The sequence below is a fragment of the Mobula hypostoma genome, chromosome X2 (assembly GCF_963921235.1).
Source record: "Mobula hypostoma chromosome X2, sMobHyp1.1, whole genome shotgun sequence".
Classification (NCBI taxonomy): Eukaryota; Metazoa; Chordata; class Chondrichthyes; order Myliobatiformes; family Myliobatidae; genus Mobula; species Mobula hypostoma.
This window is the reverse complement of record NC_086129.1, coordinates 43,016,699-43,033,603: the sequence shown is the minus strand read 5'-3', so window position 1 is coordinate 43,033,603 and position 16,905 is coordinate 43,016,699. Positions and strand designations below refer to the sequence as shown.

Genomic DNA, 16,905 nt, shown 5'->3' with positions numbered 1-16,905 from the left:
GGCGTTCCTCCCCCTTTTTTCTTTCTTCCATGGCCTTCTGTCCTCTCCTATCAGACTCTCCCCTTCTCCAGCCCTGTATCTCTCTCACCAATCAACTTCCCAGCTCTTTACTTCACCCCTCCCCCTCCCAGTATCACCAATCACCTTGTGTTTTTCTCTCCCCTCCCCCACCTTTTAAATCTACTCCTCAGCTTTTTTTTCTCCAGCCCTGCTGAAGAGTTTCAGCCCGAAATGTCAACTGTACTTTTTTTTCCATAGATGTATCCTGACCTTCTGAGTTCCTCCAGCATTTTATGTGTGTTGCTTGGACTTCCAGCATCTGCAGATTTTTTCTTGTACCTGAAAACAGGAGTAAGCATTCCTGGAGAATGTTCAAAAAATGAAAAAATAAACTGGGAGAAGTGTATAATGAGCATTTTCATACCATATATTCCCAGATGTGGAATGGCACATCATTCGTTATATAATAGCTTCTTAAGTCAAAGACATAGACCCCAAAGAGCCAGGGGCTTTTTAGCGGAAATTCATTAACTGAAAGTTCAGAAATCACAGTACAACAGCAATTACATTCCACAAGTACTTCATCAAATACAAAGTACATCACATACTACAGGTTTCATGATCTCCTTAAGGACTCGGCAGACTTAACTCTACAGAAAGCAGGTACTGCAACTTTAAAAACGCAAACACGAGGAAATCTGCAGATGCTGGAATTTCAAGCAACACAAAAAATTGCTGGTGAACGCAGCAGGCCAGGCAGCATCTCTAGGAAGAGGTACAGTTGACGTTTCGGGCTGAGACCCTTCATCAGGACTGACTGAAAGAAGAGTTAGTAAGAGATTTGAAAGTGGGAGGGGGAGGAGGAGATCCAAAATGATAGGAGAAGACAGGAGGGGGAGGGATGGAGCCAAGAGCTGGAAAGTTGATTGGCAAAAGGGAAATGAGAGGATCATGGGACAGGAGGCCTAGGGAGAAAGAAAAGGGGGAGGAGGGGGAAGCCCAGAGGATGGGCAAGGGGTATAGTGAGAGGGACAGAGGGAGAAAAAGAGAGAAAAAATATATATATGTAATAATAACAAATATATAATGGATGGGGTACGAAGGGGAGGTGGGGCATTAACGGAAGTTAGAGAAGTCAATGTTCATGCCATCAGGTTGGAGGCTACCCAGACGGAATACAAGGAATAATTAAGGAATATAATTGCTGTGTTCACCAGCAATTTTTATGTGTGTTACTGCAACTTTAGGTGGACAAAGGTTCATCACCACGGCTGGAAGCGAAGCTGGGGGGGCAAATGGGGGAAGCACTCCAAGCCAGGCTGAAGCACAGGGAAATGAGACCCCCTCCCCTCCACTAGCCAAGCATCTTGTTAGCAAATGTGCAGTTGCTGCAGAACAAAATTGAGGACCTGAGGGCAAGATTGTTGTAACAGAGGGGAAATGAGAGATTCAAGCAACACACACAAAATGCTGGAGGAACTCAGCAGGTCAGGCAGTATCTATGGAAAAGAGTACAGTCGACGTTTTGGGCTGAAACCCTTCGGCAGGATTGTTGTGTTCTATGTGTAATCGAGACATAGATTACTCCCAGCACATAAGATTTAGTGATTAGATCCAAAGGCTTCTCGATTCACAGAATGGACTGAACCACTGATTTGGAAGAGGTGAAAGGTAAAGGTGTGTGGTTTATGATAAACTCTCGGCTGTGTTCCAATATGGCAGTTTTGTCAACCTTGAAACATCCCCAACCTTGAACATCTGATGATCACATGCTGTCTGTTTAATTTACCTAGAGAGTTCTCCTCCATAATGTAGGCCGACTATAATCAAGCACTTGAGACACCGAATGATGCTGTCTCCAAACAAGAAACAGTCCATCCCAATGCAGTTCAAATCATAGTCAGGGACTTCAACCAGGCTTGTATGAAGAAAACCTGCGCAATTACCATCAGCATATAACCTATAGCATCAGAGGTCCCAACACACAAAACCATTGTTATACTAAGATAAGGGATGCCTACCGCTCCATGCCCAGACTGCATCACGGTAAATCTGATCTCTTGACTGTCCTTCCACCTGCGTACCGGCAGAGGCTAAAGAGCAAAGCTCCAGAGGTTAGGACAACAAAGAGGTGGTCGCGGGAGTTTGAGGAGCAGCTACAGGATTGCTTTGAGTTGGTGGACTGGTCTGTGTTCAAGGACTCATCTGTGGATCGGAATGAAAACACCATGCTTGTCACGGACTTTATAAAAACAGTTGTAGATGAGCGTGTCCCCACAAAACCATTCAGTCTTCCCCAGTCAGAAGTCCTGGATGAACCATGAGATCCTCAATCTGCTGAGGGCCAGATCAGAGGCACTCAAGTCTGATAACCAAGAAAGTTACATGAGGTTCAGCTGCAATCTCTGGAAGGCCATCTCACTGGCAAAGTGGCAATCCCACACTAAACTTGAATCAACAAAGGACGCTCGACAGGTGTGACAGGGTTTGAATGCCAACTCCTCTTATAAAGTAAAATCAAGTGACATAGGACTTCGCTTCCAAATGAGCTCAATGCCTTCTATGCTTGTTTTGACCTTCAATACATGCAGGTATCGTCACAGTCTCCCATAGCACCCGATGAACCTGTGATTTCAGTCTCTACAGCTGACGTGCAAGCAGCCTTTAGGAGGGTGAACCCACGAAAAGTACCTGGCCAAGTACTAAAGACCTGTGCTGATCAACTGGCTGGAGTGTTTACTGACATTTTTAACCTCTCACCGAGGGGATGTTGTATTGAATGCGAAGTTGTAGTCAATAAAGAGCATCCTGATGTATGCATCTTTTCTGTCCAGATGTTCTGGCTTGAGTGAAGAGCTGTGGACCTGTTGCTCCAGTATGCAAATTGGGGAGCATGCCTTGAAGCAGTCTGAGGAACCCACCTACTTCAAGCAGGCTTCAATTATACCAGTGCCCAAGAAGAACATGGTAACCTGCCTCAGTGACTATTGCCCAGTAGCACTAGATCATAGAAACATAGAAAACCTAAAGCACAATACAGGCCCTTCAGCCCACAATGCTGTGCCAAACATGTCCTTACCTTAGAACTACCTAGACTTGCCCATAGCCCTCTATTTTTCTAAGCTCCAAGTATCCATCAGCAGTGGAAAGGGTGAGCAGTTTCAAATTCCTGGGTGTCAACATCTCTGATGGCCTGTCCAGGGCCCAGCATATCGATACAGCTACAAAGAAGGCACGACAGCAGCTATATTTCATTAGGAGTTTGAGAAGAATTACTATGACACCATAGACACTCGCAAATTTCTACAAATGTACCATGGAGAGCATTCTAACTGGCTGCATCACCATCTGGTATAGGAGGGGGGCTACTGCACAGGATCAAAATAAGCTGCAGAAAGTTGTGAACTCAATCAGCTCCATCATGGGCACTAGCCTCCTCAGCATCCAGGACACCTTCAATGAACGATGCCTCAAAAAGGTGGTATTCATCCTTAAGAACCCCCATCACCCAGGACATGCCCTCTTCTCATTGCTACCATCAGGGAGAAGGTACAGGAGCCTGAAGGCACACACACACGATTCAGGAACAGCTTCTTCAAGAACATTTACTGTAATTTACAGTTTTTATTATGTATTATAATGCACTGCTGCCACAACACATGCCAGTGATTCTGATATGTCACATGTACCAAGATAGATTGAAAAGCATGCTTTGCATACTGTTCATACAGATAAATCATTACACAGTGCATTGCACAGTAGAACAACAATGCAAAATTAAGTGTAAAAACTACAGAGAAAGTGCATTGCAAGTACAAAATCATAACGAGATAGATTGTGAGGTTTAGGGTCCATTGTATCATACAATAGGGTCCATTCAATAGTCTAATAACAAGTCCATAATTAATCTGCTTCAAAAGTGTAATTATGATCTTCAATAGCTTTAAAACAAATTACACATAAAATACATCTGAAAGGATTAAGACATTCCTACTAGCCTCCTGCAAATACCTGCAGACTGCTTGAAATCCCTTACAAGCATATTTCTGGGAATCCCCTACCTTCATTTCCAAAGCACGGTGTCAAAGGAAAACATTGTTGTCATGACAGAATGGATCATGCTGACAAGTTAAACGCCAATGGGTGGAAGGGGGTTGCATTAGAATAGAAAAACTGTCAAGACAAAAAGAAAACAAAAGTCTGTCTATGCACTCTATGACTACGATGTCAAAAAGATGTGGAGTTACAAGTTTGGGTTGTATGACTGTTCAGAACCAAGTCAATTGTCACAAAGATAAATCAGGCAATAAACACAGTTTACCTTCAACACAATAATTAATTTTAAATGCAATTCCATTTTCCTAAAGTTATAAAGTCAGGGTCAGAGAGCTCTGCAGTACTGAAACAGATCCTTCAGCACAGAGTCTGTGCTGAACTATTCCCATCAACCACATTTGGACAATACCCCTCCCATCATGTACTTATCCAAACTTCTCTCAAGTGGTGCAATTGAACCCACATCCAGCACTTCCATTGGCAGTTTATTCCACACTGTCACCACCCTGAGTGAAAAAGATCCCCTTCAGCTTCTCCTTAAATGCAAGGGGTGATTGATAAGTTCGTGGCCCACAGTAGGCGTCAATTTTAGAAAAACTAGCACATTTATTTTTCAATATAGTCCCCTCCTACATTTACACACTTAGTCCAGCGGTCGTGGAGCATACGGATCTTGGACCTCCAGAAAGTGTCCAAAGGTGGGTGATTGATAAGTTTGTGGCCTAGGGTAGAAGGAGATGAGTTATACAGCTCTCGTTACACGCATATGCAGGTCAACTCTTTGAGTGATTATGCAGAAAGTTTGAAGTTAATAACTCATCTCTTTCTACCTTAGGCCACGAACTTATCAAACATCCCTGTTGTGGACACTTTCTGGAGCTCCAAGATCTGTATGCGCCACGACTGCTGGACTAAGTGTGTAAATGTAGGAGGGGACTATGTTGAAAAATAAATGTGCTAGGTTTTCTAAAATTGACTCCTTCTACCTTAGGCCACAAACTTATCAATCACCCCTCGTATTTCACCTTTCACTCTTAACCTAGTCATAGGCATACTTTATTGATCCCAGGGGGAAATTGGTTAAACCTACGACTTCTAGTTCTAGTCTCACTCATCTTCAGTGGAAAAGATCTCTCCATTTCTTCTAAGGAAAGCAACATCTCACAATTGTTTCCACAGGCTCTACACGATCTTACTCAAGAGAATTTCCTTGATGACTATTATCTAGGTAAAGCAAAATTGCTTTGTGATTGTGACAACCTCACTGCTACTTCCAGCAGTACAAAGACATGACAGTGCATCTACCAACTCAGTCATTTGGGCAGCTCACATCTATCTTGGGCAAGCTTGCTACTGGTTTTAGATTCTACAGGAGGCACTAATTTTTTTTAATGTGTCAGTGATTCTTTGACTTTTAACATCTGACTTCCAGCCAATAACCCTTTGTGACAGACAAGGCAGTGTAATAATCTTTTCATTCTCCTAACCTTTGTCACACAAGCTCAAAAATCTCTGCTTGAGGCAGGACATGTAGGTTAATTAATTGAAATCTATTCATCACTAAGTATACTCAAGTATATACAGTAAAAATGTGCAGTAAATGTGCAGTTGATACAGTAAAAATGTGCTCCAAAACAAAATTACCTACCTCCATGAACATTACTATGGATATTTTTAGGAACTCAGTATGTGAATAATTCAAGACACTAATGCAGCCACAAGAAACTACCCTGGAGTGAGGTGACATTTTGCAGGCAGTAGAACATGTATGCATGTAACATGTCTTTAAGAAGCAAATGACTTCATCCGTATGTTCTCCAAAACTCTCACCACATCAAGTTCATTGTCCTTCAACTGGAATCATGTATACCACCAAATGAAACAATGACCAAGGTGCACAACACAGTACATATAACTCACACACAACACAAAACAATATTACCACAAATAAATTAACAAATAATAAATTATTATTTGTTAGAAGTTTGACATTTAGCATAAGGTGCATTTATGGCACAAGTTAAAAAATAAACAGTATAACGCTACTGGCACTACATATGTGCTGACACCTGGGTGGTGGCAGGGAGTTCAGTAGTCTTACGGCCTGGACAAAGAAACTGTTTCTTATCCTAACAGTCCTTGCTCTAATGCTATGGTATCTCCTGCCAGATGGTAGGGAGTCAAAGAGATTGTTAGACAGATGGAAAGGATCACTGATAATGCTAAGGGCCCTGTGTACAAAGCGCACGTAGTAAATATCTCAGATGGATGGAACAGAGACCCCAATGATCCTCTTAGCAGTCCTCATAATCCTTTGTAGGGACTTGAAGTCAGATGCCTTGCAATTTCCATACCAAACGGTTAGGACACACGACGGTGCTCCTGTAAAAACTGGGTTAGAATGGGGGATGGGGGAGCCTCATTCATCTCAATCTCCTTAGGAAGTGGAGGCACTGCTATGCCTTTTTTGACTAAAGAGGTGGTCTCGATGGACCAGATGAGACTACATATATTTATGTTTTGATCAGTTACCAACACTAATAATAATAATAATAATAATAATGAATATCAGTTGTAAAGGTGTACTCTAGTATTACAAGTCATAACAAGTACTTGATAATGTCCCAAAATGTTAATCATGTTCAAACTATTACAAAGTAAAAGCTAATTGTAGTCACATATAGAGTTTGGCAAAGATCATAGAAGATTATACTTATTCGCCAGATGTTCTTCTGTATTTATAGTAATATTGTCTTGGTCAATTTCATCCAGAAATTAGTATTTATGTATACATGTCATTATTAATATTACAGAAATTACTATTATGCAATAAAGCATAGTGCATTGTTGATGACTCAAATTCCAGTCTCTGCAGTTATTTCATCCAAGCTCTTGGTCAAATTACTGTCTTGTGATCATACTCCATGGTATCATCAAGTCACTGCATAACACTCTCTCTTCCCGTGAATTCTAACATGACAGAGCTTGTATAGAGTAAGTAAAAGTGGGCCTACTTGAGCTGAAAGATCCATAACTGGGTTGTAACATTCTGTCTCTGAACCTTTGAATCAGATTCACTTTGAAACAAATTATAATCAGACTTAGGACAAGGAACACTGCAGCACAGGACCAGGTCTTTTCGGCCATGATGTCTGCACTGAACACAATGTCGAATTATGCTATTTCCTGCCTGTACATGATCCATATCTATGGTGTCTATCTGGTGCATTTCTTTCCAGCACTCCCCTTGGAAATTGTTCCAGGCACCTACCACTCTGCATGGAAAAACTTTGCCCTTCTCCCCTTAAAACTATTCCCTCCAATATTAGAGATTTCTACCCTGGGAAAAAGATATGTGGCTGTCTCCTCTATCTAAGCCTCTTATAATTTTATAAACCTCTATCAGATCTCCCCACAGCCTCAATGCTCCAGAGAAAACAAGCAAAGTTTGTCCAACTTCTCCTCATACCCTTGAATCTGGGCAGCACCCTAAGAAACCTTTCCAAAACCTCCACATCCTTCCTGTAAACAGGGAACCAGAGCCGCATACACTAAATACAACTGAAGAATACCTTGGCTTTTCCACCAGACTCAGACACACAAACAAGACCTCTACAGTGATCTTCACCTACCCCTTTGTTGTTGATGTTTCATATGGCATTCACACTTCTAATTGAAGTGAGGCCTGGGAGGGGCAGATGCAAGTCTGTCCACTCGGGGGCCAGGGTTGGATTGATCTTTGTCCACAGCCACTCCAAAATGGGTGACCCTGAGTTGGCATCGCCTGATGGAGTCCTTGAAGCACACAAGCCTCCACACGACGTCAATGTGTTGATCCAGGTCATGGAAGATCCATCCCCTTGCACCTACATTAATCCCAGATTCTCATCAACTTCCCTCAGATTGTATCACTCACCTACACACCAGAGGCAATTAACCTACCAACCTGCACTTCTTATTACACAGGAGGAAACAAGAGCACGTGAAGAAAACACTTTAGGCCACAGGGAAAACTTGCGAACTCTACACAGTCAAAAACAACCAGGGTCGACTCCTGCTTTTGCGCATTGTGGAGGTTTTAAGAAGGGTTTCCCAGGGTGCTGCCTGGATTCAAGTGTATAAGCTATGACGAGGAGTTGGGCAAACTTGGGTTGTTCTCTCACGAGCATCAGAGGCTAAGGAGAGAACTGATAGTTTACAAAATTATGAGACGTATAGATAAAAACAGAAAATTCTCAAATACTAACTAGAATAAGTTTAAGGTGAGAAGGGGAATGGCTTTCCACACAGAGGGTGGAAGGTGTCTGGGATGGCTGCTAAAGGGAAAGCTGACCAGTCGGTTATCTATCAGGAACCGAGTATTTCTTGGATAAGATACTTCTCTTTCACAAATGGATGCCTTGAGCAGAAATCGGAAGAGCTCCCAAATCTGGACATGAGCTGGCCTTCTATATGGGACTGAAAGCAGACCAACAACAGGAAAGACAAAAATAATTAAGGGAACAGCTGTATTATTATTGTGGGCAAGCAAATAATTAAAAGTGATGACGATGTTGCTTGCAACATTTTCTCAGCCATGATATAGTCTAGGGGTTCACAACCTTTTTTATGCCATGGACCAATACCATTAACCAAAGGGTCTGTGGACTCAAGGCTGGGAAACCTTGACATTGAGAGAAGACTCATGCTCCTTAGTTAAGTTGCAATCGAGGTTAAAGGGTGTTATAACAATCCAAGTTGTTGTTATGTTAGAACTGCTCAAAACTGACACAGTTGTCGATATTATGGAGCCACTTTACAAAGGCAACTGCATAATTCCAGGGTATGAGAGTTAACCAAACAAGAAGCCATTAATAGATAACAGTCAGCAACATGTCATCATACTTCAATTTAACTTAGAAAAATGTGACTGACCAGTAGTTCCCCCAGCCATATCAGTTTTTGGATGACCTTGTGGACAAGATACACAAACCAAAAAATAGCGTGAAAGGCCATGACCGCCTTCAAAGGGCTTTTGCTGTAGCTCGCTGTCAAGAGGCCTCTGAAACAACATCATGAGATGAATTGCTGTGCAGTTAATACGATTTGGTTTCTGAAATGTCTTCTTACCCCACTTTGAAAAAAAAGTTGGTTTTCTTTGTTATCTCAAGCAAACTATAGCTTGAAACCAATTCTGTGTTACATATAGTCAAGTGGTTGGTGAAGCGACATCCCATTGCCAGAATCACGGACATTTATGATATATCAGGAAATTATTCACTCGTTAAATCCATGTCTGACAAAAGAGCCATACCTTCCCTTGCCTCACTGATTGTAATCCCTAATGGGTTAAGGGATCTTAGTGAGAATCAAATGTGATCACTTTCTGCCTCCACCATCTTCCCAGGAATGGATTCCATTCTTGAGGTAAAAATAAAAGTACTTTATTTCCTTCAAATGCCTTCTAAACATGTTACTTTAAAATCTATGCCTTGCAGTTCTGACACCTTCACAAAGGAAATCCAGTAGTAGATTAGTAGTACTCTGCCTGGGCATTGGTGATTAGTGGTGTTCCTCACGGATCAATTCTGGAACTCCTGCTCTTTATGATTTTTATAAATGACTTGGGATGAAAAAGTGGAGGTGTGGTTTAGTCAGTTTGAAGATGACACAAAGGTCGGTGATGCTGCAGACAATTTGGAAGGTTGTCATAGGTTACAATGAGATATAGGCAGGATACAGAGTTGGGCTGAGAAGTGGCAGATGGAGTTCAATCCAGAAAAGTGTGACAAGATGCACTTTGGAAGGTTGAATTTAAAGGCAGAGTTCAAAGTCAATAGCAGTGTGGAGTAACAGAGAGATCTTGGGGTCTGAATCCAATGCAGCTGATAGAGTGGTTAAGAAGGTGTATAGTGTGAGTTGATAGAGTGGTTAAGGTGTATAGTGTGTTGACCTTCATTAGCCAGGGGATTGAGTTCAAGAGCAGTTCTATAAAACTTCGATTAGTCAAACATAAAGTATTGTGTTCAGTGTCGGCCACCTCAATATATTAAAGATGTGGAAGCTTTAGAGAGTATGCAGAGGAAATGTATCAGTACTTTGCCTGAATTTGAGAACACGTTTTATGAGCAAACTAGGGTTTTTTCCTTTGGTGTGATGGAGGATAAGATGCGACTTGATAGAGGTAGATAAGACTATGAGAGGCACAGAGTAGGCAACCAGTACCTTTTACCCAGGGTGTCAATGGCCAATACCAGAGGACATCCTCTCTTAAGGTGAATGGAGGAAAGTTAAGGGGAGATGTCAGATGCAGTTTTTTTTACACACACACACACACACAGTGGTAGGTGCCTGGAAAGCACTGCCAGAGGTGGTGGTAGAGATCGATACAATAGGGAGCTTGAAAAGACTTAGATAGGCACAGGTAAGAAAAAATGGAGAGTTATGGGTTGTGTAGGAGGGAAAGGTTAGATTGTTCATGGTGTAGGTTTACATTCGTTGATCCAACATCAACCAAAGGGTTTTGGACTGTGCTGTACTGTTCTACATTCTTACTTACCTGAACCAGGCCTCTCATCATTTTATATTCTTTTATTAAAACTGCTCTAAAGAAAATATCACCCCAACAAATGTTCCCATACAACTAAATTTCTTCAACCCTGGTAACATTACAATTAATCCCTGCACCCTCACTAGTGCCATCACATCCTTCCTGAAGTGTGGTGAGAAGAGCTGGATGGAGTAATCTAGCTGTGGCCTAGCTGCTGTTTTATACATTTCTAGCATGCCGTATGCCTCTCCAGTTTGGGAGAGTCTGCATTCAAATTGCTATGTGCAATCCAAAGTTCACTGGAGATGAGGAATGGGGAATCAATGAGAAATCATGGATACATTCTATCCCTCTCAAGGCCACGTACACTCAGCGGACACTTTGTTGGGCACCTCCTGTGCCAAATAAAGTGGCCACTGATTGTACCTTCATGGTCTTCTGCTGCTGTAGCCCATCCACTTCAAGGTTCAACGTGATTATGCATTCAGAGATGCTCTTCTGCACGAGTGATTATTTGAATTACAGGTGGCCCCCATTTTCCAAACGTTCGCTTTACGACACCTCGCTGTTATGAAAGACCTACATTAGTTACCTGTTTTCGCTAACAGGTGTTTTCACTGTAACGAAAAAAGGCAGCGTGCGCCCGAACAGCCAAGCTCCTCCCCCGGAACAGCATTCTAGCCGACATTGCTTAAACCGTGCTTTATCTCGATTTATTTTGTGCATCCGTTAGCAAGATGAGTTCTGAGGTATTGGAAAAGCCTAAAAGAGCTCGTATGGGTGTTACATTTAGCGTAAAACTAGACATAATTAAGCGTTTCAATTGTGGTGAACGAAGTAAGGACATTGTCCATGCTTGCCACTTGCCTGCGTCCACCATTCGCACTATTTATATGCAGAGAGAAAGAATTTTGAAAGCTGCCGATGTTACTGTTGGTTCTGCTCGTAGCAAAGTGGTCTCTCTTAGTCAGCATCCAATAATGGATAAAATGAAAAATCTATTGCTTGAGTGGATTGATGGGTGTACAAAGTGTGGTGTTCTGTTAAGTTTTCTTATAATTAAGGAGAAATCAGTCTTTTCAATAAGCTGAAACAGAAAGCACTAGACGATGGTGATGAAGATGTTGTGAAAGTGGAAGTTAAAGGTAGTCATGGGTGGTTTGATCGGTTTCTGAGACGAGGGCAGCTTCATAGTTTAAGCAATGGTCCCCAACCTCCAGGCTGCGAACCGATACATTGCCGCAAAGAATGCAGTGGTGCAGCGGTAGGTGGAACACACCCAGCACATCTTTAAGAAAAAAGCTGAAATAAACAAACTAATTAATTAGGTGCCACCCGGCACGTAAATGTCAGCCCAGATCAGAGGTGATTGCCGATTGCGTCAGATAGTTATTCGTACAAGCAAATGTTTAACCGTGACGAAACTGCAATTTATTGGAGTCTTCCCGATTCCAGTAAGTGAAGCTACACTGTACATACATTATTTCTATTTTATATAGGCTGTGTATTTTTGTGTTATTTGGTATGATTTGGCAGCTTCATAGCTTAAAGGTTACTGGAGAGAGTGTTTCTGCCGAGAGCGCTTCCGCGAGATTTTCGCTACGCTAGACAGTGCTGCAGAAAAGTATTTCTACTTTATATAGGCTGTGTATTTATCATCATTCCTACTTTTACTATGTGTTACTGTTATTTTAGGTTTTATGTGTTATTTGGCATGATTTTGTAGGTTTTTTTTTGGGTCTGGGGACGCTCAAAATTTTTTCCCTTATTAATAAATGTTAATTGCTTATTCACTTTACAACATTCCAGCTTATGAACCATTTCATAGGAACGCTCTGCCTTTGGTTAGCAGGGAAACCTGTACATTGCCTTCCTGTCAGCTTGAACCAGTCTGGCCATTCTCCTCTAACCTCTATCATTAACAAGATGTTTTGCCCGCAGAACTGCTGCTCACTGTTTTTTTTTGTTTTTCACAACATTCTCTGTAAATTCTGAGACTGTGGTATGTGAAAATCCCAGGAGATCAGCAGTTTTTGAGATACTCAAACCACCCCCTCTGGCACCAACAATCATTCCACAGTCAAAGTCACTCAGATCACATTTCTTCCCCATTCTGATGTTTGGTCTAAACAACAGTTGAACCTCTTGACCATGTCTGCATGCTTTTATGCAATGAGCCGTTGCTATGTGATTGGCTGATTAGATATTTGCTTTAATAAGCAGCTGCAACTAATAAAGTGACAACTGAGTGTATGACAGAGGTCTACACCTAGCACAGATCTCTTTTCAGTTTTCACTGCTCCTGCTCAGAAGCACTGCTGGAATAAAGCTGAGAGACGCCAGAGACGAGGAGTGCCAGTGATATTACTTTCAGCATGAGATGAGAGGAAATTTCCCAGGGTATCCAAAACTCAGAGGCAACATGGTAGAGCTGCCAAATCTAACTCTGATCCACTGTTCCAAAGTCTGAAGGGTTCTTCAGCTGCTGTCATAAGACAAGGACCAAGAGCATATGACCTTTAGTCTCGCTCGCTAGCTCAGGACCTGGAACAGAATGTGCTGGCTAGAATCAGAGCTCACAGGAAATTTGTCTCTCCAAGTTCATAGAATCGTACAGCACAGAAATGGGCCCCATGAGCCCACGCATCCATGCCAACCGTGATACCCACTATGCCAATCTCATTTGTCCGCACTAGGCCCATATCCCTCCACGCCTTTCCTATTCAACTACATGTCCAAATGCTCTTTTAAACATTGTAAACATTGCCTCCAACACCTCGGCTAGCAGCTCATTCCAGATATTCCCCACCCTCAGCATGAAAACTAATCCCTCAGATCTACCTTTAAATGTATTTACTTATTGAGATACAGCATAGAATAGGTCCATAAGACCCTTCAAGCCACACCTCCCAACAACCCATCTATTTAACCCGAGCCTAATCACAGGACAATTTACAATGACCAATTAACCTACTAACTGCCACATCTTTGGAATGTGGGAGAAAACCAAAGCACCGGAGTAAACCCACGCGGTCACAGGGAAAACACACAAACTTCTTCCAGGTAGCAGTGGGAATTGAACCCCGGTCACCCATACAGTAAAGCATTGTGCTAACCACTACACTGTTCACTCACATTAACTGTGTGCCTTTTGCTTCTGGACTCTCCCTGCTCGAAGAAAACGTTTTTGCCTAACCATCAGATCTATACACCTCCACATCTACAAGCACCCATAAGTTTTTCCCTAGGTCATGGATTTAAGTCTCAAGAGATGTATATGCCAAGGCTAACAGTCTAATGTTATACCAAAGGAGTGCCATAGTATTGGCAAAGTCACTTTGTGAATGAAATGTTAAAATAAATCCCATCCAAATACTCAGGAGGACACAGAAGATCTCACCACATTATTTCAAAGAAGAGTAGACAAGTTATCCTGCTCTCCTGTCCAATACTTTTCTCACAACCAACACAACTGAAAACAGACTGCTTGTCATAACCACGCAGCTAGCTGTCTTTGGGAATTTCTATACATAAATCCAATGTCACATTTCCTACCCTACCACAGTGGCACCCATGAGCTAATAAGACCATAGAACAAAGAAGCAGAATTAGGCCATTCGGCCCAACAAGTCTTCTCCGCCATTCAATTATGGCTGATTTATTATCTCACTCACTCCCATTCTCCTGCCTTGTCCCTGTAACCCTTGACGCCCTTATAAATCTCCGCTTTAAGTATACCTATACTTAAATAAAAAAGAGCAGCTGCCTCACAACTCTAGTGACCCGCGTTTAGTACAAAGTGGTAGCATAAAATCAGTTATTTTACTGAGAGGCACAGCAGATCAGCAGGAGGTATCACTTACTCCAGAATCAACTTTTCAGTTCTGAATAGAAATAAGGCGGCCTGCCGATACTACCTGACCTACTACGCCAGCATTTTAAGCGGGTTACAGGCAGTTTAGACAGGTTGAATGACCATCTTCTGTATCTTATGCCAACGGCAGACTTTTTAAATCAAAGGCTGCAGTCACACCATACACCAATCACAACAACGTCTGCAGCCCATTTCCCTCCCCAACCCCGCAAACACGGGGACAACTATTTCAAAAAAAAACAGCATTTAAGCAAACAAAAAAAATCAATTACTATTTTAAAAAGCAAACACGCCATGTGGCCATTTACAATGCAGGTTCGGACAAAGATCAGCAGGATCACAGGTGAACTTCGAGAAGTTGCAGGAGAAACATTAACTTGGCTTTAAAGGATCAGAAAACCGCGGGTGAGGAAAATATTACAAAGTAACTCTGCGATATTAAACTTTGTAACATTACTGCCGGCGTGTTGTTACCTTTTCCTCGCCGGTCTGCTCCGGCCGGCTCTCCCCCGCCGTCATGATCACAGCTTCCTCTTGAAGAAAATGATTTTACTTTTTTTTCGATAAAAGTTGGTGCTAAATGAGTCTCCAAGCCTATGCCAGGGAGGTGGAAAGGAGCAGCAACAACAACCCCCGCCACCGGCCGCACAGACCCACTCCACCCCCCCCCCCGCCAGCTCGTGCCGGCGGTCCCGCGCACGCCACATTGCGTTCGTGCGTGCGCGCCACCGCTTGAAAGTGAAGGAAATGGATTGCTCGCGATTAGCGAGCAGAAGCTGATCGGACTTTCCCCTTCCCTGGTGTAGGATTCAGTGAAGCAAGATCAACTGATTGAATCTCTCTCACCTGCTTCAGTTTGCCGAGATTACCTGCCCCATCTTCCAGCAGATTTTATATATTTGGGGAGGGAAAGACTTTCATTTCCCTTCCAGAAAGATCAAACGGGCAGTAGAACGCTTTTTTGAAACCGTGGTCGTCCATGTGAGAATGTGCAGCTACTTCTGAAACCACAACTGAGTTAGCAGAAGGACTTGGACAGATTAGAGAATGGGCAAAGGGAATCGTTTAGGGAAGTGTGTGGTCATGCACTTCAGTGAAAGAAATAAACATAGAAAACCCGCAGCACAATACAGGCCCTTCAGCCCACAATGTTGTGCCGAACATGCACTTACTTTAGAAATTACCTAAGGTTACCCATATCCCTCTATTTTCTAAGCTCCATGTACCTATCCAGGAGTCTCTTAAAAGACCCTATTGTATCCGCCTCCACCACCGTTGCTGGCCGCCCATCCCACACACTCACCACTCGGCGTAAAAAACTTACCCCTGACATCTCCTCTGTACCTACTTCCAAGCACCTTAAAACTGTGTCCTCTTGTGGCAACCATTTCAGCCCTGGGAAAAAGCCACTGACTATCCACATGATCAATGCCTCTCATCATCTTATAAACCTCTATCAGGCCATCTCTCATCCTCTGTCGCTCCAAGGATAAAAGGCCAAGTTCACTCAACCTATTCTCATAAGGCATGCTTCCCAATCCAGGCAACATCCTTGTAAATCTCCTCTGCACCCTTTCTATAGTTTCCACATCCTTCCTGTAGCAGGGTGACCAGAACTGAGCACAGTACTCCAAGTAGGGTCTGACCAGGGTCCTATATAGCTGCAACATTACCTCTCAGCTCCTAAACTCAATCCCGTGACTGATAAGGCCAATGCACCATATGCCTTCTTAACCACAGAGTCAACCTGCATAGCAGTTTTGAGTGTCCAATGGACTCAGACCCCAAGATCCCTCTGATCCTCCACACTGCCAAGAGTCTTACCATTAATACTATATTCTGGCATCATATTTGGCCTACCAAAATGAACCACCTCACACTTATCTGGGTTGAAACCCATCTGCCATTTCTCAGCCCAGTTTTGCATCCTATCAATATCCCGCCGTAGCCTCTGACAGCCCTCCACACTATCCACAACACACCCAACTTTTGTGTCATCAAAACTTACACAATATGACCAAAATTAGAGACTTTCATTCCCTAGGAACTTTGAACTGTAAAGACATTTTATTGCTTAAACATAAAGGCAACAAAAATAAAGTTACTTCTGATTTATCTTCCAACTTAAATAAATTCACTGAAGAAACAAAATGACTGCATAAGTTGAACTTATTTACAGTGTTCATACTTAGGTTAGGGCAATAAGTCAGGACTTCAAATTTGAATATATGAGCTTTTGTAAATCATCATGATTGTTCATTTTAAATAATTTAATAGAAGAAAGTAGAGGAAGGAATGAAAACCATGATAAATAGTAAAACAATGTAACTGGTACATTCTACAAATAAAAATTTACTCGAAAATCCTCAAAACAGAATACATTTCAACTTTTTTTCCAGTTAGCTTTTGGTATTTAAAAAGGATGTTAATACAAGGCAATAACTAG

The 16,905-nt window shown here is 42.3% G+C and overlaps 1 protein-coding gene across 5 annotated transcripts in view; it reads right to left on the bottom strand.

Moving 5' to 3' along the window:
- Positions 1-15,113, bottom strand: part of usp28 (ubiquitin specific peptidase 28) — a 122,445-nt gene extending 107,332 nt beyond the window's left edge. For 4 of the 5 annotated variants that reach the window (XM_063038308.1, XM_063038311.1, XM_063038309.1 and 1 more), the window contains exon 1: positions 14,934-15,113. In XM_063038308.1, the coding sequence (XP_062894378.1) occupies positions 14,934-14,978 (45 nt within the window). In that variant the 5' untranslated portion in view covers positions 14,979-15,113. Of the gene's footprint in view, positions 1-4,061; positions 4,153-14,933 lie in introns of those variants that run through there. The other variant, XM_063038310.1, reaches the window with a different exon arrangement.
- Positions 15,114-16,905: the final 1,792 nt, after the last annotated feature.